Source organism: Xiphophorus maculatus, chromosome 23, assembly GCF_002775205.1.
Source record: "Xiphophorus maculatus strain JP 163 A chromosome 23, X_maculatus-5.0-male, whole genome shotgun sequence".
NCBI classification, from domain to species: domain Eukaryota; kingdom Metazoa; phylum Chordata; class Actinopteri; order Cyprinodontiformes; family Poeciliidae; genus Xiphophorus; species Xiphophorus maculatus.
The window spans coordinates 24,669,896-24,697,843 of NC_036465.1; the positions used below are offsets into that span (position 1 = coordinate 24,669,896).

A 27,948-nucleotide genomic window follows, 5' to 3' on the forward strand; every position below is an offset into this window, starting at 1 on the left:
AAAGCACAGTGGACAGCTGTAAACCCGCCATGACATTACAAATGGGCATCTATTGAAATTTTAAGTTGTTTTAAAATAGTAATTATGCACAGCACAAAATATTTGTCTTTAATAAACTTTGGTGGTTTTTTCTTCTTTTTTGAAATTTAAAACTGCCACCATGAACCTCCAGTGACATTTGCACAACAGCAGACTTGGATGTACACATTCATTGAAAATGACTAAAAACAGAAAGCGTTTTGAACAAAGACTGACTCATATCTTGCACTTTTGTAGAGCGTAGAAAAAACATTTCAAGATCTACTACATAGAAAACAATTGGCTCAAAAAAAAACTTAGGAAAATATTTTTTTTCTGTTTTACTGAGACAAACATCCTTGGATATATAATTATTTACAGATACAAAATCGGATTACTTTGTTTCCTTAAAGTGCAAGTAAAAAAAAAAATCTAAAATATTATATTACCATTTAAAAAAGAAAAAGAAAACTGGCCTGCAAGTACTTTCATTTTGGCGATTGTGGCGCATTTGACAGGAAGTTAGCACACCACAAGGTTTGCATCAAAGCAAAATCAAGTTACAATGGCCAGGTCAACTTCAAAAAATAAATACTATTAGGAATGAAAACATATGCTCACGTTGCTCTCCATCCAGTCTGACCAAGCTTTACATATTTTTGCAAAGAACAGGAAAAAGATGGCCCTTTTCAGCACTTACTCAAAAGATCTGAATGCAGATGAAATGAAAACCATGTGCTCCTTCAACTTTACATTTACATGCAGCTTTGTTGGTTTATCACATGAAAATGCAGAAAAACAAAACTAGAATTGCAATAAATATGTTAAATTTGTGTTCGATGTGACAAAATGTGGAAAAGAACTGTAGGGAGTATAAATACTTCTCCAAGCCAGATTGCAGGACTGAAAGGTTTTCCGAGTCTTTGTACGTACCGGGAGAGGCTCAGGTGGTTGGTCAAGCCGTAAGGTGGAGGAAAGCATGGAGGGGCTGATTGGAAAGCTGGGGCTGCTGGGATTACGGCTCTTGCGACGCGAGCGTCTGGTGGAATCCCGCCGGCTCTCTCTGCCCGGACCCTCGGGCTCCTCCTCGATCACCAGGATCTTGTCGTCGCTGAGATACCGCAGCAGCGAGTTGTCCGAATCTGTGGGAAATGAGAGGACAAGGGTTTGCATGGACATTAGATGCCGGTTTGGGTCAGAACAATGGATAAGACGGAGGAGAAATCCTCGGAGGGAGAAGATAACGTCTTGGAGTCCAGGGCGAGGCACAGAATGAGAACAGCTGAGCCTGAATGTAGGTCCCCCTTTTACAGATAAAACCCCAACGGAAAGGCATGAAAGTGCCTCAGAGCAGTAAGAGCTGATATGGGATCACAGTTGGGGGACATACATCGATAATCTGTTTGTAGTGATTATGTTGATACGCAGGGCTCTATTGCTAAATCTCGCCTGTGACACGAGCTTTGATTCTGCTCCGGCACAGATAAAAACTCCCCAACTCAATTGTTTACCGGCCCTGAGTTTCAAAATGAACATCCAGAAAGAGATAAAAAGGAGGAGGAGAAGAAAGGCCAGCCTCGTACATTAGGACTGTACCTTAATAATATTCATAGACTTTCTAAAGGTAGAGCGGAGGATGCTCCGTTGAATACAGATCGAACCCCGCCACCAAAATAGCAAGGCTTCTTAGAATTGGTCACGTTCTCCTTACCCAAGCCGCTGTATAAATGCAATTTCCTTGCATTTGTGTCTAATAGTCGCTCTTAGAGATACATGCCAGGTTTGATATGTATCCTCACACAACCAAAGCACCATGGACAAACCAGACGATGAGCTGAGATGAACTGAGCTGAGCATGGAGCGAAGCATGGCGCCACTTTGACCCGGCAACATCAACGCCGTTAAATGCTGTGTTTTTCCTTCCGTTTCTGTGTGTGTGTGTTATCGTGCATATGTGTGTGTTCGTGTATACCTCTGCTCCCTCTCTTGCCCATGCTGGGTTCCTTGGCTTCGGCCATCCAGTTATATTCGGGAGGCATGGAAACAGGTCTGAGATCACCTGGAAGCACCAATCAGCAATCAGAGAGTCTGACTGAGAGACAGTGTGGGAGACAGCTGGAGGGGTGGACGGGTGAGACAAAGAGAGGGTGTGTGCAGGTAGGGCGGGACTCGTGAAGGATCACTTCCAACCTGTGCTTCATCAGAAGCCCCAGAGTTATTTTGGGGGGATTCTGACAAAAGAAAACCTAAATGTTCCAGTCATAGCAACTCGTGTACGGCTGATTTTATTTTATTTTATTGTAAATGGACATACAATGACCTACATTTATTTGAAAACTAGATTAAAATTGACTCATTTATGGCAGTATCACTAATTTCACAATGAAAACTTTTGAAAAATCCAACTTTAATTTTACTATTCTTAAAATAATAAAGAATATAACCCCTTAACTGTCACCCCCAAAGCACTTACATGTTATCTAAAGGGTCCATGAGGACACCAGGATCCTAGTAGCGGTTGAGGGATAAATAAAAAAAAGGAACAAAACATTAAAACCTTTTCATTTTATATCTTATTTCTGAAGCTTCTATGTTTTTAAGAGTGTCTAGGAAGGAATAATGAGATATAGAGACACATTTCACCAGGCAACGCCTCAAAATTATATAGAGAAGGGAGGAAAAAAAACATTCAACTATAGTAAAACTATTTTGATCATTATGAGAAAATTGCTGCTCTGCTAATTTTTTCCATACCCACACTCAGAAAGCTAATTTAATAGTTTAAAGTTCCTGGAAATGAGGCAAACAAGACTGGACGATTTCCTGAGTCTGTCAGTTTGGGAGCCGACTGAGTGGCACCTTGGATCAACAAGTCTCTGCACAAAATAGCTGCTTTTAAGGTGTTTTATTAGGAATCCAATAACTGTGAACGGTGCTTTGACAGGCACATGAACTAGCCAAATGTATTATGGTCAGAATGTAAAGATTGAACTGCGACTTTAGTTGCAAGTGGTAATCGTGAGGCTTGTAATTCAAAGAACGCTGTACCAACCACCAAGAGTCAAGCATGGTGGTAGTAGCATCATGCTACGGGGCTTTCATGGCACAAAGCGGGAAGAATTATGCAGGAGGAGGACTACATCTAAATTATCCAACTTCTCCTTAACTCAGCAGTAAGACGGTAGAAACTTGGACGTCTTGGTTGGTCGAAAACACACATAAAAACTTCTAGACTAGATGAAGAAGACTGGCTACTGGAATGTACCTGGCCTCAACCATACAGACAATGTAAGGACCGTGCTTAAAAGTCAGGTTTGTGCCAGGAAACATTAAATTAACTCTAATAAATCTGGAGGAAAATAGAGCGGTCTAGTGTTTAGTCAGGAGTGTGCCAGGCTGTTCCCAATTCTTAAAAATCTTAAACCTTGGGGTTTTTTGTATCTTATGCACCTTGACAAAAAAACACCAATGATTCAGATGTAACTTTTAAATTCCTTAATCAATACAACATTAATGTCCGTGATAAAGGTATGCAAACTTCTCACCAGCACTATTATTTTTTATGTTCATCTTGAGATATTCCCTTTTCCTAAAGGATTAACTACTGATAAGCTTCCTCTTTACAGATAACAATGAACTCATTTGACTATAGGACAGGTTTCTGGCTGGATCCAATCCAGTGTACTAGCCAGGGTTCAGGTCAGGCATCTCATCTGGGACTTGATGGCGGTCGCTGTATGGGCGTGTGTCTGTTTATGAAGGAACTGGCCTGGACTGCTGCATTTCGTGACCCTTGCCTTGCGCCTCGTATGGTGTTATGGTCCCTTGACGCAAGGGCAGACGGGAGGTGCGCTGCAGCTCGCTTTGGAGGGCGTCGAGGGAAAAAGGTGGACACAGGTGGTGGAGCAGACAGGAGAGCTGGAGTGTCTTGTATGACCCCGCTATTTAAGGCGCATGAGTCTGAGTCTGTGTTTGCGCGTATGCCAGACGAGGACACGAGCGAGCGCAGCGATGAGGCGAGTGAGGAGGAGGGATGGTGAAAAGAAAAGACGGGAGACCTGGTGGAGGTGGTGGTGGTGAACATGCAAGTCGGCTGATTGGGTGGAGGGGCCCGAGCTGCTGTCGCTCCCATTTCATTGCGGGCTCTTGCGGTGCGCCTTACCATGTGTCGGTGTCTTGTCCCGCCGTCGCACGCCCGTACTGCGACACCGGTCGTAGTCCGTCCCAGCGGGTCCGTCGCCCTCCAGCAGAGAAAAGTACTGACCGCTGTCCTGGTCCAGGTAGTAGCTGACGGCCTCTGAGCCCTTGGACCCGGACTGGGAGCCTACGCTGTAGCGACCGATGTCGTCGCACGACATGAGGCCCATCTCCTCCCTGCGGAGAGCAGAGCTGTCACCATAAATGTCATCAGCGTCGCCTCACCCTGTCATCAGCGGTGTCGGAATAATCAGAATAATGGCCGTCATCGAAAACTTTCCGAGCGCGTCCCCATACCTGGTGCTGTAGAGTCCAGAGACGGGAGAGAGGATGTAGACATCCTGCATGCTGGGGGCGTCCATTTTGGACATGCCCAGGGTTCCACCGGGTGTGGGGGACGTGCTGGTGGGACTGGTAGGGATGGGCTACAAAGAAAAACAGAGGGATAGACTTTTTAATTTTTTCTAGATGAAAAATTAAGAATGAAGTCAATCCAATCCGGACAGATTGGACTGACCATCCGTATTGCTGCCAAGTTCAGTTTATTATTCCAACCTGTGAAAAGCATTTTTTTCCAGCTGATTCCATCAAGTGTGAGTGAATTTGCAGCAATCGCTCCTCGACGAGCGGGCGCCAAGGGCGGACTTGTCTGCGCGACGTTTCCTTAAACTAGCCTGTGATGCCTGCTTAATCGCCTCACTTTTCTGTCATTTCGTCTGAAGTCTCTCCACTCTCGTCGGGTTCTTCATGTCTGTTCCCATGACAACCCCTGTTCTCCTATACTCCACTCATTTTTCCTGTTTTCAAGCTTTTCTTCAATTCCCCCTGTCTTTCTAAGCCCTCTTTTCCTCTCCCACTATTGTGAACTACAAAGCAAGGAGAGGATGCGGGACAGTTATTGTTGTCTCCCGTCTCTGCTCAATTCAAGGACACTTGGATTTATTTGTCATCGGCGTCTTTGTGAGGAAAGGGTACCTCGCCTCGGCTGCCATAGGAACACATTTCGATTTTCGGAACAGCTGCTGCAACAAACGCTCGGCTCACGTTATCAATTTCACCCGAAGGAAGAGGAGTTCATGCTGTATGTCGGAGGATTTGGCCAACGTTTTAGGGAGACGACGCGGACAGAATGAACAAATAGGGACGAAAGAAAACAGAGCGACAGCGAGTAGGCAGCGCTCTCATTAAGGAAGCCCCCTGTCTCATTGTTTCATCAGCACTGCATTAATCAAATTCATTTCATATTCCAAACTTTCCACTCTCTCTCTCTCTGTCTCCGCTCCCCTTCACAGCCCCTATCCCCAAGCCTCGGTCTCCCTCCTTCACCCACAGAGTCTTCCTCTACTGAAGGCGGCTTACAGTAAGGCGACTTTGGCAAAAATAATGAAGACGAGATGGAAAGAGACCAAAGTCAAAGGGTTGGGGGAGTAAAATAGGGCAAAAAAAAGAAAAAACTAAGAGTCAATCCGAGACAGAGGGAACGGGGATAGCTTTGCAGTGTGGCGACTGGTGAAAACAGTAATTTAGTGATTACAACCCACTAGTCTCTGCATGGGGAAAGGGAGCTGAGGGGGATAGCAGTACAGCCAGATGAGACTACCACAGCAGGTGAACTTCCAGTCTGTTCAAACAGCACTTAAAGCACTTCACCCCCTGCCGTGGCCATTTTAAACTGGCTAAAAAAAAAAAAATTTAAAAGAAAATGGACTGCTAAAACCTCTCCTGTCAAATGCTACTGCATTCGCACACGCAGAAGGACGCACTGAAACACATCTGCATACTTTAATGTTGCATTTGATCATCTGAAAGTGTAAAACCTTAAAATGTTTAAAAACAAAGAGGTTAAATTATTCAGCGCTGTGAAAAGGTCTTCGCCTCCTTACATATTTATTTTGTTTTGAATATTTTCTCAGGCTTTAATGTTTTAGATCCATCCATCGCAGGGTCACAAATGGGCTGATGCTTATACCCGGTTAAGTGGGGATAGAGGTTGCACTCACACCAGCCCAGTTAAGATTGCCTTAATCAAACTCTAGTCCATTTGTCTACAGAGTCCGATTTGTTTTGGAAGGTGTGAATGCGGTATAAAACTGTTTCGGACCAAAAAAGTGAACTTTGGTGTGTCTAAAAACCAGACGCGGTTTGATTGAAGTGAACTATGGTGCGGTTCAGACGTATATGTGGATGCAAGCATACTGTCTTCTGTCTTTTATTTTAGTGGTTGTGGGTGCAGCGCCACCGCAGGTGTGGAGAGAAACAGGCTTCTCAAAGGTTTTGGTTCGTTTGACACAGTGCAGCATAAAGGAAATTACATCAACTGAAAATGTAACAAATGTCAATTTGGTCCCCAATCGAACCGAGTCCACCAGACTACCAGGTGTGAAAACAGAAACAAAACAAAGAACCACGCAGACACACACTCACTCACAAGAGAAATTAAGAGAAACAAAATAAGCTAGGACACATATTTTTGGGAGTCTCAATCTTAAAAATGGCTCTGTAAGGTTTTCTCATCTGTTCTTCAATTTCTTTAGAGCATGACATGATGTGTGTGTGTATTTTAGATTAGTCACCTCTACTTGTCAAGTTCTATTCTAAGTGATTTCTTAATCACAATAATTAGAACTATGTGTGCCTTATAATTTTCAAACAATTATGCGGAGCTGGAAGAGATTCTACTTTTACTTCGACTTTTCCACACAATTTGAAAAGTTTTTTTAAATTTACTTTGGTTATTGTTGTCAAATTTTAAAGTTGGCTTAATGAGCTGCAAAATTTAACAGCAACAATAATAAATAGGCAATTCAGCTTTTTGCCATAACAGGATTTTATCAAAGGGTTTCAGGATTCCTTAGGCAAAACAGAACCCTCGAGCCCAGAACAAAAGGGTGTTTTTATTTACATCATCTTTACAGAATATATGACAAACGTGCTTTCTTCTTCGAAGTGATGCCATGGATGTCGAAGTTGCGGACATTAGTCAGACACCCCAAAATAGGCCAGAAGACTGACTTGCTGCAATTATCAAAGTGCAATAAGCGCTAATGCATTCAGCGCCGATACGTGTTGCCTAAAATAGCAGGCGTTTACCCACAGTGACGATTTATGAGCCTGTGAGGGATTTGAGCAAAGCAGGATCACACACAATGGGTGCCATATGAGTAATCGATTTAGTGTGGTGTGATGTGGATGCTGATGAGGCTTTTGATAACATGAAATGACTCTGAGCATGGGGGCTTAGAGGCGGCAGTGGTGCACGTAGCATCACAGCGATTCTCCCTCTCTTTACCTTTTAATCATTAAAAAACAAAGCACTGGTGTAATAATTTTGGAATACAAAATTGCTCTCAGCCCATCCTACCCAACATGCAAATGTACACACACACACACACACACACACACAGAGAGAGAGAGATTTCTGCCACCATTTGACGTAAAAAAAAATAAATAAAAATCAGTGAGCTAAATTCACATGATACTGTGCAGAGATAAATTGTTTCCTTTCGCAGACTTAGATTTAATCCATCTGAACGTTTGCCACGTTTTCCGCTGAAATTTCCCCAGACATGCAAGCTGCTCTCCAGAACCGGGCTTAAAGTGCACGCGTGTTCCTCAGTTGTGTGTTTTTGTTTTGGGAGCGCGCGAGCGCAGGGAGAATCCGACGGAACGAGTGTACAGAGAATGACCCAGTTCTTTTGTGTCTCCAAGGAGCGATCGAGGCTGGGAAATAAAAAAATGTAAAAATCTGGAAAACATCCCTCTACATACGTGCACAAAGCGTGAACAGAAACACGCTTAAACACACACATGTAGCCACGGCCTTGTTAGACCGTCTGGCATGAACACGCACGCCCCCCCCCCCCCTCCCCACACACACACACACACACACACACACACAAACCTGCTCTAAAACAAGCTGTTTAGCAAGATATTTTGGATTCAGTAAATTATCTCCAGTATTTGCTGAGTAGTGGCTCTTGTTTCAGAGCCAGTGGAGCTGCTTGTTGTTGCTTATGAATTATTAAAAGCTCGAGTCTTTTCTGAGAGAGAACAAAATCTAAAACGCTCCTTTCTTTTTCTCCTCGCGCAGATGTCTCCGAGCTCCGATCTGGGAGCTCGCGGCGCGTTTGCGTCAGAACGGTCTGTCAGGGAGCCATTACCCCGATCCTCTGTTCTGTTCCTCCGCACACACACTCACACACACAGCAGCAGCAGCAAATACAGCAATGACCACCGAGGAGCAAGCAGAGTCACTGATAACATGGCAACAAAATGGAAACGGGAACCAACTCGTTCGAAAGATTCGTTCGTAACACTGACTCGATGGGCAAATTCAAGAAAATGTCGCACGTGAACGCACGCGCAGTGCTGTATTTCATCCAACAACGTCCTGGGAGACAGAATGAAAGCAAGGGCTTAAACTGAAAGCAACAAAAAGACAAGAATAAAAACAGAAGAGCAGCTGTGCTCTGATGAACAGAGATCAAAGCGTGGAAGTAGCATGTAAATGAACTGGTCTGACGCGAAGTTAAAAATAGCAGCCGCAGAACACGGGAGGCTGACAAGACAGTCGGCGCTTCACAAAGCATCAAGGCGGTGTCAGGCTCGCCCTCGTCTCACCCCTCCATCCGACTCAGCACGGATAGCTCTCTTTCTGTGCACCAAAAAATGTAAAATCTGCAATATGAAGGGAAGATTTGCAAAGATTGTACCACCGGCAGACGTTCTCCGCCCTTGGAGAGAGGGGAAGCTACAGATCTTTAGCTGACCCTCGCTTTGAAATATTTTCTATTTAAAAGAGTTCAATATCGCTTATTGGGATTTCAAGGAATAGACCAACTTAAAGCTGATAGGATCCTGAGTTGTTTCGAGGTTTCTTTATTCTGTATTCCTCTCAGTCTTGTTTATGTTTTGCTTTTGTTCTGTCATTCCTTAGTGATTCTAGTTTGTTTATTTCTTGTGTAGTAAATTCTCAGTTATGTTTCTGAGTTATTCCTTAGTGTTATTTCCTCCCTCTCTTTTCACACCTGTAACCTGTTTCTAATCAGCCGTCTGTTCCTTGTTCAGTAATCAACCTCCTCAGTATATAAAACTCATTCTCAGTTCCTCCTTGCTGGTTCCTCCGGTTAAAGCCTGCCTGATCCAGTTACCTCCCTGTTGTTCCTGGTTCATGTTAGTTTTGTTCTTCTCTGGCTCCCGGTGTTTGCCATGTTTTTTTTTTTGTTTGTTTTTTTCCATTTTTTTTTTTTTTTTTTTAAATCTTCTATATCAACTCATAGCGTCAGCCTGCTGCATTTGGGTCCAACACCAGCACACACCCATGACAAAAGAATCACTTAATCATAAAGTTGAATAAAACAAAGACATTGTTGTTTGTTTGTTTTTTTTCAAACAAAAATCTGAAACATATTTGTTATTACACAGATCCCTTGTAATAAAATTGAGTCCACTGCAAAAACTAACAAATCTACCAAAGTATTTTTTATCTAGTTTCTAGTACAAATATTTCAGTACAGTTGAAACCAAACAAAACAAGCTTTTGTCTTGTTGTTGTATCATTTGATATAAAATCGTCTTACTTAGCTACAAGCAGCACCAAACAGAAGTGTTGAAGCAAGAATAAAAGCATAAAAGAGCCACTTTTTGAAAACACCAACCAAAAAAAACCTGATTGTTCTGAATACTGAGGCTAAAATCAAGGAAAAGCATGAACGTGCTGTGTTCACCTGCAGGCCCAGTGGTTTCCAGCGTACGTTCCTGAGCAGAGCTGGGGTGGAGCTCAGGGTGTTCTGGGGCCTTTTCTTCAGCGTGAGGATGACTCCGCACGGGTCTTCTCTCAGAGCGTTCACCAGGTTCTTCAGCTGCCATCCCACCTGAGGAAGACGTAGACACAGATGAGCCCAAAACTGTTCAAACACCTGGCAAATCTACATACTTTTTTTATTTATTTTTTTACGCCAAGAAAATCAGAAAAAAAGGAGCGTCAACTTTGAAACAAATTTGATCTATTCTATTTATACTTAAATTAAAATGAACATATAGCAGAATGTCTATGGCATTTTTAGATTTTTTTTTTTTTTTTTGCATGTTTCCACTGAGACTTTGACAGTTTATCTGTTTGGATGAGGGGAAACGGCTCCTTGCCATCATCCTATTCTTTAGCTCTCTTGATAAAAAATATGTTGATAAAATTAAAAAGATAATTTCTTAAGTGGCTCGTGAGCTACTGAAGCCACAGCCTTAAAGCTGCAGTATGTAATAAAAAAAACAACATATATTTTTACATATTTGTTAAAACTGTCACTACAGTATCTTGTGTGAGTTTATATGAGACAGATAATCTATGCTACTATTGCTGTCTAAAGAAACGCGCCGCTCCCGCCCAAAAACAACCAATCGGAGCAGGGAGGAGGGTTTTTGCGCTGTCAATCATCCTGATGTACTCTCTCCTCAATGTGCTAATGGCTGAGAAACAACCTTACAGGAAAACCGTTTATCCATTGTAATCAGTAGGAATGCTAACTAGCCTGAGAATTCACAACAGGCTCTGCTGACTGCAGAGAACGAGAAGTGGGGATGAGCAGCACCACGCGGAGAGTGATTGACGGCGCTAAGACCCTCCTCCTGGCTCTGATTGGTTGTTTTTGGGAGCACTGGGAGAAGACAAAGGAGCCCAATTTTTTCAGATCTCATTCTGTCACAACAAAAACAACAGTTTCAACAAATGTATAAAAAGTATTTGTTTAATAAAAGTTACATACTGCATCTTTATAAGAGTTCGGTTTGCTACATTTGAAATCTCATAAGAAGTGAGAAGCTGAATTGAGACAAATAAAAGTTACTGCATATTACAGAATATTTTCTGTGACCTTAAAAACTTATACGACTAACAAAATTGCCTTATGTCTGGCAGGTTAGCTGCATTAGCATCCTAAACCCCCACAAACAGAAAAAATTTAAAACCTGAAAGTGCATCGCAACAGAAATGCAGGAACACGTGTGGCAGGGAAACAAAGGCCATGTTGTTCAAAAAGTAAGTGTCATATTGAAATAAATTGTGGCTTAGTCAGTATAAATTGGAAGACGGTGGGAGTTGGTAAAAGGAACACGCGAGAGAAATGCTGACTGCAGAGTTTTCTTGTGGCTCGGGCCAGGCCGTCTCCAGAGCTCACAGCACTCATCAGGTCATTGATTGGCAACATTGGTCTCAGTTACTGGCACAGTCTGCAGAGGCCACTACACACACACACACACACACACACACACACACACACACACACACCCACACACTGCCTGGTACAGAAATATATCCGCTCTGATTTAAAAAAGGACCCGTGTGTCGTAGCCGGATTGTTATATTTTGTCTTATTTAATCCAAAACCGACAGTTCGGCGAGACTGAATCTCTTTAGTTTGTGATGTGAATCTAAAAATCCGAAATGTTTGCTTGTGGTTCCCCCGCCAAGCGTCAGGGAAATGGGTGTCATCTGATATCACACTGGCTTTCATCCACTCCAATGTCCGTCCGCTAAGCACTAAGTCACAAAAAATGATTACTGCAGAAAATCGTAGGGAAACATAAGTCGCTTGGGTTTGTTGAAAAGTGATAAATCATCATGCCTGCTACTTGTTTAGTAGTTTCTCTCTGTGGCCCGAGATTTTTAGTTTCAATACTTAAAGTTGTAGAAAGACAACAGTTATGAGAAAAAGGACGTTTCCTTGATTGTCAATGCAGTGAATGGGGAAAATGAAAAATTTGCTGTTTTCACAAGAACTCAGAGTAGTAGCCAAATGCTGCTGCTCAAACACTGCAAAAACACAAAATATTACCAGTAAGATTATAACTAGCACTTTTTTTTACCAGTATTATGGAATTATTTATTTTAAACAAGCTCATATGTCTTGCTGAAACGTTTCTTGTTGGTTAGTTTTTCTCTTAAATTACTTGGCAAGATTTTATGCTTTTGCAATGAAGCAGTTGATTTTATAAAAATACTAAATGTTACCATCATGCCAGAAAGGAAAGTGAACAGCAATGTCCACACTGGGGTTTATCTTGCCATGTATTTCAGCAAATTTAAAAAATTAAAAATGTGAGAGCATTTTTAACTTAAAAATAAAATTTTTTACAGATAATGAGGGTGAAACGTGACTTGCTTACTTTTCCAACCAGTGTTTGATTCATCAACAATACAAGGATTTCCCCACAAAACCTGCTCAGCTCGGTGGCACTAGGGCAGTCATTCATCCAGCGGCCTGTTGTGTTTTTGAGTTAAAAAATGTTTAAAGTTGGCAGGAAATTTGAAAATATCACTTGATAATCACGTGTTGTCAAAAGATTGGACGATTAATACCTGAACACCAACTATAAAGTCTTAAAAATGCAAACATTAAAAAAAAACTTCAATAAATTAGCAATGTTAAGCCTGGTGGGGGAACAAGTAAAGCCTGGTGGCCCACCAGACTTGTAATACACTGGGGGAAACCCGGCAGTAAGAGCTGAATCTGACGGCTGTAGAGCTGCTCTTTTAGTCAAACAAGCCAAGTGCAAAGGCAAACAGGCGGACACCTAGCTAAGTGAAGCCAGCATAATCTGCTGCTGACGAGATTCCTACAATCCCAGGGGTCTTCATTATTTTCCCAGATGCTATTACCTCCACATAATTACGCTGCCTTTTCAAACAACTAGTGAGCTACTGGAGCAAAATCCATGTTTAGCTCAGCCGCGCTGAAGGCTGAAGGTCCCGTTTTGAAGTCTAAACAGCAACGCTCAAGCCGTGTTGTTTGCTTTGTGTGCGTATGGGACAGGCCCACATAATCACCCTTTAATGGAATGAAATTCTGTTCATTCAATATTCGCCCTAATCTCATATTTAATTTGAAGCCTGGCTAGATAAACTTATCAACTGCGATGTTGTGTTTTCCTCTCTCTCCTCCCAGTGAGCTCACGTTGGCGCTGCCAACTTCTTCTTTTTCCCCCCGTTTCTTTTTATCTGTTCTTCCTCCTCCTCTCCCCAAGTCGCTCTTTACCTCCTCCTCCCTTTTCACCCCACTCTCCCAGCTCTGTTGCAACCCTGTTTCTCCACATACACACACACACCCACCCCCTCCTCCACTTCCACTCCACGCTTATCTCCTCCCCCAGAGTGAGGGATCAGAGCGGTGAGGGCCTAGCCGAGGGAGTAATAAAGGGCTGAAGCTGTGAGCCTGGCAGGGTGCGATCTGCACTGTCACCCTGAGGAAGAGGAGGGGAGGGGAGAGGGAGATAACGCGCACCTTCATCACACGTCAATCAAACGACTCAGCACAGAACCCTGCATGCTTAGCGTTGCGAGAGAATATCATGGATAGTGAAGAGAAACGGGGGGGGGGGTAAAAACTTACTTTTGAGACATCTACAGCAGACAGACTCAACCTTTTTTTCCGCCCTCCTTTTCAGAAATCTCAGATAATCACAGGAGTAGATGATTCGTGGACATGATGAGTGACGCTCACAAAAGAATCTGCTCTGTTTAAAATGGCTGCCCGTTCCTTCTGATCTGATGACCTGGATTGCAACTTATGCAATTCAGAAGGTGAAACTGGCTTTGGGGGTTCATACAGTAAAAGTATTTGCCCAAGTTAAAACCTTGCACATTTTTTCACAGCACAACCGCGATCGTCATTGTATGCAATTGGGATCTTATGGATTAGACAGCATACTGCTAAAGTGAGAGTTCAGACAACCATGTATTCCAATCTCTATTGGTTAACTAGGGTTATCTTTACTGCTACTCTCAATGTGGAAAATGGTAAAATTCCCAAAGTCTGTGGGGTTTTTTTTGTTGTTTAGTTTTTGGGTTTTTTTGTTCGGTTAACAACTTAAATTTTACATGGACGGGTCACCAGATGTGCAGTTTGAGGAAGTTTTCAAATTCCTAATTTTCTCAAATGCGCCTTTACTTAGAGAGCAAAGAAAGGGCGCCGTGGGACTCTCTCCCACTCACTCCAATTAAATCAGAACAGAAGTCAGTTTTTACAAAGGAGCTGAATTGCTTTTTAGGAGTAAATTATAACTGAAGAAAAATTACTTTTTGTAGATTTTGTGAACATAAACAACATTTAAGCAATTGAAAATGATAAAGTTAAAAACATGGAGCTTCTGCTGAGGGGATGCGATAAACCTATCATGCATCAATTCATGTACGGGAGTAGCTGTTAATGTATTGTAATTTGAATTAATAGGATCATTTCTCTGTAGTGGACAGGGCACCAAAATGGGCTAAAGAAATCCATTAAAAGTCCAGTTTGCACTGTAGGACCAAAAGCCGTACAGCGAACGATCTTGATCAACGTTGATCACGTTCAATGTTGAACTAAAGGAGATGGGAAAACCGACATGACACAAAGGTCGGGACACGTTACAATTAAACACGTTGGTGGCAGCATCATGATGTAGGAATACTTTAGCAAGAGCCGGGAAGCTGTCCAGCGTTGATTGAAGGATGGATGGAACGGCACACAGGACGAAACTGGAAGAAAACATGTTTGAGGCTGGAAGAGACTTAGGACTGGGTTGTTGTTTGTGCTCCTCTAATCTGGAGCAAAGTTCCAGAAAACGGCAAAACAGCTGAAACCCCGAGGTCCTCTAAACACACACTTGGAAACCGATGCTCACAAATGTTCTCCGTCCTGTTTGACTGAGTTTCTATTGTTTTTTGTCAAAGAAAAACGGCCAGATATATTTCAGTGTGTGTAAAGGTGCGACGCAGGCTGAGAGACGCCCCACAAAAACAACTGTGGCTGTATCTGCAGCTAAACGTTTTATCTCCAAGGGACATGAACACTTTGGCTTAAGAATCCAACGAAACACCTCCATGTTTGTGGTTGTGGTGTGAAAAAAATGTGAAACTGCGGATTATTTCAGCTAAATACACTAAAATGAGGAGCATAGAACGGGATATTTCAGTGGATGATGGAGCTAAATAACATAGTTTGTCCTCATGTGGCCCCTTGATGAACACAGTATAAAGTTTGTAAGATATGACCACTGTGGAAGAAGAGCTGGTGCATCCTCTGTGCTTCAGTACCGTTTGCATTTGGAGCCGTGTGACTCACCACTGTCTGGTGGTTGACTTGGATCACCTCGTCTCCAGCGTGGATCTTCTTGCACTGATCTGCCGGTGACTGAGGAGAACGAGGGCAACAAACTTAGTTGATGCTGAAGTGGTTCTATTGTATGGGGGGGGGGGATATGAAACCACATATTTTACTGAGTATGGTTCAAGCTTCCAAATCTGAATGTTTATGATAGTAAAAACGCACGTTCTCTGTGGTTCCAGTGATAACGTGGAGTCCATCGTATGTTGACTTGATGTACATCCCCTGGAAAAACAAGGGAAAAAGACCAGAGAATGAACACACGTTTGAAACGATGCACAGTTTTGCAGAAAAACGAAAACTAAAAAATGAAGTTGAGGAATGACTCAACATGCATGGAGTGGTAGTTTTAGAAATAACAACAATCTGCCGCAGCTTTGCAAAAATGCAAAAGCTGCTGCTTGTCAGAAAAAGCAACCAATATCAAAAGTAATCTTTGGTGTTTCGACAAGACATTATGGATTTATCAGGGGTCTTTGGGGTTTTTTTGCAGAAGTGCTGAACGCTGTCGCTTGATGTACAAAAAATATTTTCAGCGAGTTCCAGATCTGAGCCAGTTTCTGAAGCGGACCCTTCCAGCCATGTTTCTGGATCCTGCTCACAAGCTGCATTTTAAGTTATGCTCTCTGGACGTAATTTTGCAGAAGCTTTCCCGAGTCCCATGCTGGGGATTTACGGAATCAAATCTGCTTTCTGATGCACTGACGCCCGAGACGCTGCTGCCAACAGAATTATTAAATAATCTGTTCAGATAATTTGGTTGAGAGCGAAGAATGTTACACCTTAAACGGTCTAGTTGGAACAACATCAAGCACAGGTATAAACGCTCATCCATCCAGAGGCGCTCCCAGCCTGCTTGGTGAACCACTGTGCAGGATTCACTGCAACGCCGTACAGCCAAATGAGGAATATCACCTATCATAAAGTCTGTGATTTATTACTTCTTTTTTCTTTTTTTTTTTACTTTATTATTCCCTCGGCTAGACGCTCAGGGCCCTTTGCACTGCAAATGGCGGAAGAAAGGTTGGCCGAACCGAAGCTTTACGTACGTCAGCAATTTTCAACAGCGATAAAAGTTGAAAATTCAGTTTAGCTAAGTCTAAACATATAAATCCAGCTGTCTGAAACCTTCAGTTAACCTCAGATAGCATGGGAGTCTTCACAGCCGCAGACATGTAGCAAACATTTCATCTGACGTGAAATGTTTTCATTGTTTTTCTAGCGGGCGTACTTATATGGTGCATTCAGGTACAATTCTGACACTGCAAATGTTTGCCTTGATATTGAGCATTTACGAGTGGACTTATTGTAAAAAAAATAATTGGTATTAATTTAGGAAATAAAACTAAATCTCCAGTCAGTTCTATATTGCAAACAATTTAAAATGTTCCAACAAATGGATAAAGTCAAATTATTGACAGAAAATGTAAACAAACTCCATGACTTATTACTTATTACCGAACCACCATTTCTGTGCATCGTTACAGCCCTCTTACTTAGGTGTGGTAAATTAATTATATGTTGAATTAGTTTAGATTTTGGAGACCGATAAGTGAAAACACCGTACCCTACGAAACCATGGAAACTACACACAACTTTTAGATTTTTAAATACGTTTTTAGGAAATGTGATTATCCAAATCAATTAAATGAACATGAACCAACAATTTCCTACATGCCAAAAAAAAGAGAGAAAAAACTAGAAAGCTGAAACAGGTGAAAACACAAAATCTTACCAAGTATATTTGGTCTAGTTTCTAGTGCAAATATCTTAAAACACTGGAAATAAGAATAACAAACGTTTCAACAAGACATAGAAGATTGTTTTGATTCAATAATCTTAACATTGATGAAAAAGCATTTGCTCTATTTGTAGATAATTTCACTTATGACAAAACAAGATAAGTTACGTAATCTTCCAATGAAACTAGAATATTATGAAATTATTGAGCTAAAACAAGCTCCTCTATCTTGCTGAAAAGTTACCTATAAGTTTTCATGCACATTACAATATCTGCACTAGAAACTAGACCAAAAATACTTGGTAACACTTTGTGTTTTTCCGGTGCAAGACTACATTTATGACAGGGTCGTCGCGTCACAAACACCTGTTATTTCTAACGTTAAAATGAAATTATTACAGTTTTTATTGTGTGTTGGTTTTGTGTGTGTGTGTGTCCGTGAATTTCCGAATGTTGTCCTCACCAGGCCTTCGCTGGGCATGATGCTGGTGAGGTGGACCACCTCCAGATGTGCCGACTGAGATACCAGAGAGTCCGACGACAGAGAGATGATGTGGTCGCAAATCCCTGCCAGGGTCTTACACTGAAGACAAAGATGGAGGTTCAGAAAAAAAAACAGAGAGAGAGACCAAAGGAGAAAGACAGAAAGTTATTGGGATTGGTTTTGGCTCATGGGGGATGCTGTGACCTAGCTGGAGGAGGTGAAACAGACATCATTTTATCAGACTGTTCCACATCACCAGTCCCATCGCTCTGTCACACAAACCGTTTCCTGGTCACAGTCTGTCCACAGGCATGCCTGCAAGACGCCCTCGGAGAAGCAGCGGCGCGTGTGCGAGCAAAGCCTGTGACGCCCGCCTGATACTTGGTGAAATTTGCGGAGCTCACTTTTTATTTGTTGCCTTCGTTCGTTTTGAAGAAATGACTGCAGACGGCACTGTGGGTGTAATTCCCAGCTCCTTTTGCTCCTTAAATCTGAGCAAACACGCCTGCTGAGTGGTGCAGCTTTTCCGTGCCTTTGTTCTAAGCAAAGATTGACATTTTCTCTGGCTATTTGCTCGGCTGCACATGCACGTTCGTTTATCACCGGCAACATTTCCTGGCTTTTAATCTCCGCTGAGTGACTGCAGCGCTTTGGCGGACGTTTATCCCAGCAACTTTGTCTCACGGGTTATCCTACTTAATGCGTGCACACACGCAAGAGCGCAAATAAGGGCGAGTCTGAGACCTTTAGTGGAATAGTATTTTTGTGCGCAACGATGTAAGTATGAAACGATAAAATAATCGTTTAATCTCAACCCGAGATATTAGTGAATGTGGAATGTGACTCCACATTCAAAAGCTCACAGGGAATTCTCCACTTTCAAATAGTCGCATCTCTTCAAACCTCTAACAGCTCCTACTACAAAAAAGATTTGGTTTTTTTTATTTTTATTTATCATTTGTTTTCAAAGTCGAACAAATAATATCGGAGCTGTTTAAAAAACAAAACACTACAAATCAAAGTCCTTGTTTGTGTACAAAAACTTGGCAAATACATCTGATTTTGTTTCTTCCATTTAGTCAGCCTTCACTTTTCGTTTACATACTCACAATTAGACAGTAGAAAATTGGAGAAAAATTATATAAAGACAGACACACAGACAGAGGGCGACTGTGGCTCTGTGGGTAGAGTAGTCGTCTTGTGATCAGAAGGTTGTAGGTTTGATGCCAGCTTCCTCTCTCTGGGCAAGGCACTAAACCCCAATCGTTGCGTTTGTGAGTGCAAATGGGTGTCATTTGCTTTGAGTGGTCAAAATGATTGAAAAAGTGCTATATAGGTTCAGTCCATTTACCACTGAAGTTGCTACTGAGACTTCAACGTGACCCTCATACTTTTATCTTAAAGGTTAAGATTAACCAACAAACACAAGAAAAGTATCTTATGCCCAGATACTTTACAAAAGTCTAAGAACAAAGGTTCTTAAGACTGGGAATAAGATACTTTTCTTGTGTTTACTCTAAAGCAATCTCTATCTCTTTCTGCGTAATAATGACTTAGAACATAAAGAACTAAGAAATAGTTGACCAAACACAAAATCTGCTGTGGTCGTCCCAGACGCCAAAGCGCTAAACACTAAAGGAAATCCTGTATTTTCGTCCTCACGACACATAGCTCTGCTTGCTAACACACACAACAAACGCGGTTGCATAATTCATTGTCTGCACCTGCATGTTCCCACAGCATACACACACACACACACACACACACACACACACACACACACACACACACACACACACACACACACACACACACACACACACACACACACACACACACACACACACACACACACACACACACACACACACACATACTGAACATATACATACTCAGACATTGGAAAAAAGATGGAGAGGGAATGACTGAAAGTAGAAGAGAGAGGCATAAAGGCAGGAGAGGCGGGAGGGAGAGTCTGGGAGGAAAGGGGAGAAAACGAGGGAAAGAGAGAGAGAACATACAACCAGGACAGTGTTATGTAATTCCTCTCATCCTTATGCATGCATGCACATAAAAACACTCATGCGCACTTCACGCTCCATCAGACACGCAGGCTCACACACACGCGCACCCCTTCATGCTATCTTTCCAGAACACACACACACACACACATCCTGTCCATCTGATTGCTGCAGGCTGTAGTCTAGCGGAGAAGGGTGAAGCACAGAGTTTTGCATTATTGAGAAGAAGCGAACTAACATACAACTGCACTATAGTCACCAACATGAAACCCATGCTGCATTTAAAACTCGCCGTAATTATGTCTGAGTGCAGTTTGCTGCATAATTCAATCAGTAAATATATCCACGTAAAGGAGTTTCTGTTGCACTATTATTATCTGAATCTATTTTTGTCCAGTAATAATAATAATCCCACAAGTGACAAAGTGAAAGCTGGGAATATTGATTTGCACTTGTGAAGATTAATAGATCTTTAAATCAGTCACACACACACGCCCACGCCCCCCACGCGCACACACACATAGTACTGTACAGTGTCTGGTAGTGAAGGAGGAGTTTCTGCAGTACTTCAATACTGAAGAATAATCAGCTCGTGTTGCTAATGTTGGTTTATCACTTCACCTGAAAAGACCAAATCCTTCTGGATTTCTATTGAGATGGTTAAAAGCAGTTGATGTCTTGCTTGGAACAGAAAACTTTTTTTGTTTGTTTTACTTTTTCATTTTGTAGAAATCCAGATTATTCAGTCCCAGAGACTGGAGTTCATGGTTAAGTCTAATGGGGATCAAGACCCAAGTGGATCTATGCTCTCTAAACAAACTTGAATCTCAGAAATGTCATCGTAGTTTAACATTTTATGAACCTTTAAAGTGTTGTCAGGGTTGCGTATGATGGTTAATTTCACAGTAGCTGATGATTACACAACTGGAAAATGGAGGCAATTATTACGATTGTCTCAAACAGTTATCTAACTGTATGCATTTCTGCTGTACAGTAAAACAATGTAAATAACAATGATTAGCATTCAGTTTAACTCTGACAACTTTTTACACCCCTTTATTTCTCTTTGAGACAGTTAGCCTAGTGGAAAATGCTTCACCTGCTCTTTTCTTAGTATATATTTCACACAGGAAGCTTATTAGTTGTTGCACCTTCTCCGATTTCAATTTCCTGTGTATGTCGTCCAGTTTCCGTGTAAATAATGGTCAAAAGGCTAATGAGAGTTAAAATCCTGCTTATTTATTTCTTAATATAAGCAAAACGTCTGACATGCGTGTGTTGCTTTTTGAGTCGTTGCCAAATGAATCATTTCAAGGCTCTAAAACCTCATTTTACATTTTTCTGCATGTCATGAATAAACATCTAGGGAAGCTCCATTTAGAAAAACTCCTTTCTGTTTCATTGCTGTCTCCTTTCGCACATACACCTCCCATTTCTGGCAAAGCACCTTGCAAGAAAGGTGTTTAAATATGCCTGTTGTTATTTTTCTATATATGTAAAAAAAAAAAGGCATGTTGCAAATGAGAGCTATAATGAGCTGTTGCTCATTATAAACCTTAAACCAAAAGGTTTAAGGGCTCATTTTGACAGATGAGCCATCACACAGTCAGCGAGGTTAAATTTCAAATGCAATCGAATGACTTGCTCTCGAGTTGCAGAGATTTCTAGAAAGCATTATCTAATGTTGTCTAAATGCTTTAGTCTTTTTTATTTTTTTTTTCTCTGCACGGCACACTATTTGCTTCGCTCCCTCCACCTGACCTTGAATGACAACAGGAAGCCTCCCGATCCGACTGTCAGCCCGGATCAGACACTAGCTGCTCACTCTGTTTCACACGTGGATGCAGACAGTTCCCCATCGCACATGTGTACACCCCCGCACACCCCCCCCCCCCCCCCACACACACACACACACACACACGACCTACAGCAGAGCTTTCAAGAGGCCCGCGGCCTATTTGCACTTCACCAGACACGCGTTTATTCCAAAAACAAACCAGCACAGGCACACATCAAATCGATCTCAGGCCAAAGTGTGCTCAAATGTGACACTTTTATTGAAACTGTTATGTTCCGAGTGCAGAATCAATTAAAATGCTTTCTCTGCTTATGACAATCACAGATTCTGTCTGGCATCGATTGACACAAAATGTTTGGAAATGGCAAAGCGCTTGGCGCACTTATTGAATGTCTCTTTGAAATGTTCTAAAAATACACTTTGCACAGAGGGGGGGGGTGAGGATACATCCCATCCACATTAGTATTAACAACAACAAAAAAAGAGGACTCTCTAGAAACCATTTTCTGGCAAACACTTACCACATGAAGGATCTTATTCTCCGTTTCATACACGGTGCAGTCCTGTGAAGGGAGAGGAGCCGAGAAAGACAAACAATTAATGCAAATTCAAACAAAAACTTCCACACAAAAGCTCTAATATCTCTCTGCTCCAGATATAACATCCAGGAAAAAAGCACTTTACACTCTAGTCAAAATAGCATGCTTAGTCGACATGTACATGTTGTTTAGGAGATGCTAATAGTTGAAACAGATATGAATAGAATTGATGGAACTTCTGGTGAAGATGTGCGAAAATACATTTATTTTTTTATTATAGAAATGAAATCTCTCGCAAAAGAAATTTAAAAATAAAACAAACTTTGAGTGCATTTATTCCGAGAAGGGAACAAAATGTTTTCAACTCAATCACCACAATTGCTGTTACTGACAGTCCGTGAAGCTTTTTGAACTTATACCTATTGGTTTTCCATAGTTTGACATCCCTGAGACGATTAATCGGATTCATTGTGATTAATCGGTTATTGAAATAATTGTCGAGTAATTTAGCACTCGATTAATTGCTAACTGGAGTAGACAGACTGTACAAAACGCCTTTGCAGATAAAAACCAACACTCTCAGAGCAGTAATTGAGACACATACAAAAGATATAAATGATCTAAAACTGCTCAAGTGGCATAGTTCAGCTTCACTTGGTTCAAATTGTGTAAATCTATGGAGCACATTTTGCTACTGAATTATAAATCAGTTAATAAAAAAAAAACTAGTCAACAGATGAGCCAGGTTAAACTAATGGCTGAGCTTCTGTTGATGATTGAAGTATTTTTTAGCTTCAGACGCATCCTTTGCTTCAAATATTAAAGGAATGCTATGCTACGTTTTCAATTGTGATAGTAGGAGAGAAGTGGCTTTTCCAACAGCACTCCCATATTACCAAGAAGTGTTTAAATATTGTGTAATGGTTGACAGGGACACGTAGTGACCCCAAGAAGCCATTATTTACTGCAGTTCTTCAGCAATGAATAGAGATGGAGAAGAAATGAGCTTCCTCATATAGGCCAGTGGTTTGAAGCTAAAAGAAATAGGCATCTGAGACAGACAGCAGATTACTAATTAAACACGCCAAAAAAAAGTTTTAATAACCTCAAAAAGGAAAGGGTGGATTAAATTTAAGATGAAATTTGTGAATTTCTAATTCTCCCACTGAACAAATAGCACATGTTGCCGTTTGTTGAAGCCGTTTTTAAAGTGAGACCGTTCTGCTGCGGAAAGACGGGAATGTATTTTGAGGCTTTTTCCACGTCTTCACCAGAGGCGCCAACATATTTGACTGCATCTGTGCAATTCTGGGAAGCATCTCACTGAATCCACCAGATGTGTACGGTAGGCAGCAATTACATCTGTTTGATGCATTAATGCAGACACTGCTGCCACCTTTGTCTCTCTCACTGCGTCCCCTGGCAGCCACAGGCTCATTTGGCCTATTGTGGACCTACGGTGTGGCCCCTTTCTGTTCCATCTCCTTTGGCCCTTGTAATGTGGGGATTGGGCGTTATCTGCTCAGCTGCAGGATTCGCTCTGGGCACAAGTACAAACACACTGATACATACTGTGAGCAGGCTCTTACTGTGAGGGCACAGTCCAGGTCCAAGAGAGAAGACATAGTTTTTTTCCAAATAATTGAAATGGCTAAAGTGAGTGCATGCGGCAGCTGCTTTATTTATTTATCTTTTAAAGAGGTGCAGTGTGCTGGATTAACATAGGGAAGTGGGCACATAGAGGTCAGGAAACGATGGGGCATGTTTCGGTCACCACCAGGACCTGTTGACTTCACTGCTAGTGAATGTTGGCCTTAAAAGGGACAGTATTATGTGTTTTCAAGGCACAAAGTGCTATCTTATAGTATGTATGTTATCTTCAGTTATAAAAATGCTGTATAGATCAAATATGACTTCAAAATTTAACCTTGAAATTGGGCTTCTGTCTGTTTAAGAAACTCCTGCTCTTTCTGAAACTCCACCTTCAGGAAGTCACCACAACATAGCTCCCCTATAAACCCTTTAGTAAAGTTTTTACCAGTGTTGCACTGAGAAGTTGTTCCTATAATGAGCTCAGCTGATGCGCAGTTCCACCAGGTGTTTGCTAATTGCTGCTGGCAATTAGCAAACACCTAATTCTTTGCTAATTGCAAAAAAATTTGCAAAATGCTCCTTCAGACTCCCCCTCAGTCTGAAGGAGCTGAGGGGGAGTCTGAAGTTTGGAACCGCAGCTTTAAGGAGGAGCTACGCCTCGAAGGTGGAGCTAAGTCCACCCAGACATTTTGTACAGCCAAATGGTTGCCATGGGATATTAAAGGATTTCTCAAACATGCATGAAAGAATCAAGGAAACACACGTTAATGTTGAGGGGATAACATTACTGCACATCTCAAAGAATGTTGATTTTACATAATACTTTAGTTTGTAAATTGCATATTTAGCTTGTGAATTAAATATTTAGTTTGGAACTCTGATATTTAAGATGTAGGAATAATATGGTGAAAATTTGACTTGAAAAAATGAACACCCAAATTTTTTTTCTCTACAATAAGCTAAATATACTAAATCTTTGCTGTTAATTCTTCATAATGCAACTTTACAAATGGCACCCCATATAAACTTCTCTCTTTTTTTTCCAATCGATGTGACCAGTTATTGCGTTGTTCGTGGAAAAGTGTGACAGTTTGATGATGTGTGGAAGCACCTGTTGTACAATGGTGGTCAGCTCTAAGCACAGCTGCACAATGTTGTTCTTCAGCAATGAATACTCAGTCACACTGGCGAATGGAGACCTGAAACAAACGAAAGCAGGTTGTAGTCAGACAAATACACCGGCTGCAGAGGAAGCACATGTTCAACTTCACTTTGGGAGAGGCGGGCAGAAAAGCAATTCATGTGGAGGATGCCAATCAAATGCTGCGGTTATGTGTGTTAGCTCCCTCTTTCTGCATTTTACTCTCTCTGTCATTAACACCTTCGTTTGCTAAAGACTTGTGTCAAAGCTAAACTGTGATGCATGCTCTGACGTTGTTGTTGTACCCGAAAATCTGTCCTTGCGTTCTGTGAACAGAAATATCTTATCAAATTTGTATCTTCTCTCGTTTTGTACATTTCAAATCTATAATTCAAAAAGAATTTGTAGATTTCACTATCTTTTGCTAACTGATATGCACATTCCGTAAAACTGCAATGAAACCAATAGTTTACTGTAATGCAATAAACAGTGAAATACTGTTAAAATTAATCACAATACGTGTCTGGTGAAATAACGGTAAAATGCTGTCGTCTCACCTGACAGCAAGTTACTGTTAGTTTACTGTTAATCTACTGTAATTCAGTTTAAAGTAATGTACTGTGAAAATACATTACAGTAAGTGAACTGTCAGAAAAACAAAAGGAAACAACAACTGTAAATTACTGGTGTCCCTGTTGTCAGTAATTTACTGGGTTTTTTTTTACAGTGAAATTCTTTACAGCGTGGATATAATGGAAGCCATAATATGGCAATGATTTGAAAAACGCATATATTTTGAGACATTTTGTTGAAGTCCTAACTGTGAAGTATTTCTTTAAGACGTAATGTGACAGGCGCTTTTGTAAAAAACTCTCTTGTTTGATAAGACAGGAATCATCCAACCAGGCACTGTAACACCGATGAAAACCATGTTTTATCATCAGCATATCATTATTCCAGAAATATAAGACGGTCCACAATAAAAACATGAAAAAATGAGATGATAAAATAATTTTTTTTTTACAAGAGGACACTGTGAAACTTTCAGACGCAGTAAGTCAGTAACTCTGGCTGAACATTTAGGGTCGTTTTCCTGCTGGAACGTGAACGTCTGATCCCGTCTCCAGTCTTCAGCATTTCGTCCATGATTGACTTCCATTTAGCTTCGTCCATTTTCCCATCAACTCTAACCAGCTTCCTTGTGTCTTTTGAAGAAAAGCATCCCCTTAACCATGATGCTACAACCACCATGTTTTACGATTGGGATGGTATTCTTGGTGCCTGACCAGAGCATCTACTTTCATTTGCTTGGTCTGTCCTCTACATGCCTTTTGACAAATGATACAGTCGTGAATCTAAAACCTGTGGTAACCCCATCTCTCCACGCTTAAGGACGAAACTCTATCCTCCAAGATGTCGCTAGTTGCTCCGACAAAGTGGGATCCGCTTGGATGTGGTGTTCATGCCAGAGTCACCAACACAAGCACATCGGATGACTGCCAACATGGTAAGTCCATCATGTAAATAGTTTAAGGATGAACAACTTTTACCTGTCAAGCCAGGCGAGCAGATTCTTGGCAGCACCAATCAAATCCACCACGGACGTAAGAAAGTCGTTGGGCAACCTTCTGGAGGCTCGTCCGTCGTAATGACCCCCCCTCCGTCGGCCCAGGATGAAGTTCTGGAGGTTCTTTGCGGAAGCGTTGAGCTTGTGGGACAATGTTCTGAGGTTCTCTGTTTCTAAGCCATAGTTCTGGAAGAGAAACAGACGAACATTTAGGAGAAGAAAAGAAAATATTGTTTGGCTATTGCTGCCATATAGGCTAGTTAGTCACATTTTGGTGTGATCAGAGACACAAATCTAAAGTAAGATAAAGAGATATTTTGAGATTTTCGGTATGTCAAGTTGTGTGTAAGGATACCAGAGGGGCTGTAGTGGGAATAACACACTATGTTCTCATCACAGAAACAATCAATATCTTTCTTTTCCACTCCTTTTTTATTTTTTGCTTTGCTTTCATGCACACCTCTTTGGCCTAGCCCTCAAACGTCTTCACAAGCACTTTTGATTTTGCTCTGGGGTTGTTGCATTTTGAACCAAAACATCTTCAGACATTGAGCCTGTCTCCTTCCTGAGATTTATGATAGGTGGGCATTTCCAGTGTGTTCATACTTCCCAGGACCGGCCCAAGCCTCCATAGGGCCCTAAGCAAAATTTGGTTTTGGGGCCCTCAGGTTCTGCTAACAATGTGGACTGGCTTCAATCAGCAGTCTGATCATTAGATCATTCACACACCTGCTATAAAATTATTGCATCTCTGGCAGTGCTGTTTACATCATATAGATGTATAACAGGATACATTTATTGGCCAACTGATTTATCGACCAATTGATTTCTGGGCGCCGATTTCCTTAATTTTGGGGGATTGTAATCGGCCGATACTTACATGTGAAGCTGATCTTATCCCCTAATGATCTTATCTTCGTCAGCAAAAGTTTATAAACTGTCTCTGTCAGTCTCTGTCCTCTTCTGCTCTGCAGTGAGAGATTTGACTGACAGACCAGCCCACCAGGTCAGGTCTGAACATTTGAAGTTAACAATATTCACTTCACTGCTGCCAACAACACAACTACTACACACATGTTCATGACATTCTTTGATTAAATAAATTTCTCTTAAGCATAACTCCAAATAGTTAAAAATCTAATTTATACCAGGTGAGTCTTTCTCCCGAGAATGTGGATCGGTACTGGACTGATTCTGAGCCTTCAAATGATTTTCACATAACTTAGAAGTTGATGTAAAAATAATGTTTGTTTTAGCCACAAAATGATTAAGCTCAGCAGCAAACAACAAATCCGCAACTACAGCATAGAGCAGCTCATTGATGTAGCAGCCATGTAGCCTGATGTAAAAACATTTTGCTAGACAATGTCAAACATTGAGAAGTTGTAATTATTGTTATCAAACGTCATCAAACACGGCGTTTTGAAGCCAAAAATACCTCAGTGATATACAGAGCCAACCATGAGAATCAACTCATTTAAAGTTTAAACTCAGTTTGACACAAAGACCCTAGCAAAGATGTTTGGCTGTTGAACTGGACCGTTCCAGGTCGCCATCAAGCTAATTTTCTATTAGCAACTTTTGAAATCTTTTACAATACATTACCAAGACACATTAAAGCAGACATTTATCTTGGCTTTTTTCTATTCTTTCTCCCTGAAGGATAAATCCTTTTTTGAGACATTGTTTTGCTTACTTAACTTCTGACCAG

The 27,948-nt window shown here is 41.4% G+C and overlaps 1 protein-coding gene across 2 annotated transcripts in view; it reads right to left on the bottom strand.

Moving 5' to 3' along the window:
* Window positions 1-27,948, bottom strand: part of LOC102223831 (connector enhancer of kinase suppressor of ras 2-like) — an 83,711-nt gene that overhangs the window by 21,985 nt on the left and 33,778 nt on the right. The window contains exons 3-13 of one of the 2 annotated variants that reach the window (XM_023328197.1): window positions 26,221-26,423; window positions 24,641-24,728; window positions 21,919-21,960; window positions 17,558-17,677; window positions 15,519-15,578; window positions 15,312-15,380; window positions 9,942-10,088; window positions 4,513-4,640; window positions 4,181-4,392; window positions 1,991-2,077; window positions 952-1,160 (exon numbers count right to left, since the gene is read on the bottom strand). In XM_023328197.1, coding sequence (XP_023183965.1) covers window positions 952-1,160; window positions 1,991-2,077; window positions 4,181-4,392; window positions 4,513-4,640; window positions 9,942-10,088; window positions 15,312-15,380; window positions 15,519-15,578; window positions 17,558-17,677; window positions 21,919-21,960; window positions 24,641-24,728; window positions 26,221-26,423 — 1,365 coding nt within the window. The remainder of the gene's footprint in view (window positions 1-951; window positions 1,161-1,990; window positions 2,078-4,180; window positions 4,393-4,512; window positions 4,641-9,941; window positions 10,089-15,311; window positions 15,381-15,518; window positions 15,579-17,557; window positions 17,678-21,918; window positions 21,961-24,640; window positions 24,729-26,220; window positions 26,424-27,948) is intronic. The other variant, XM_023328198.1, reaches the window with a different exon arrangement.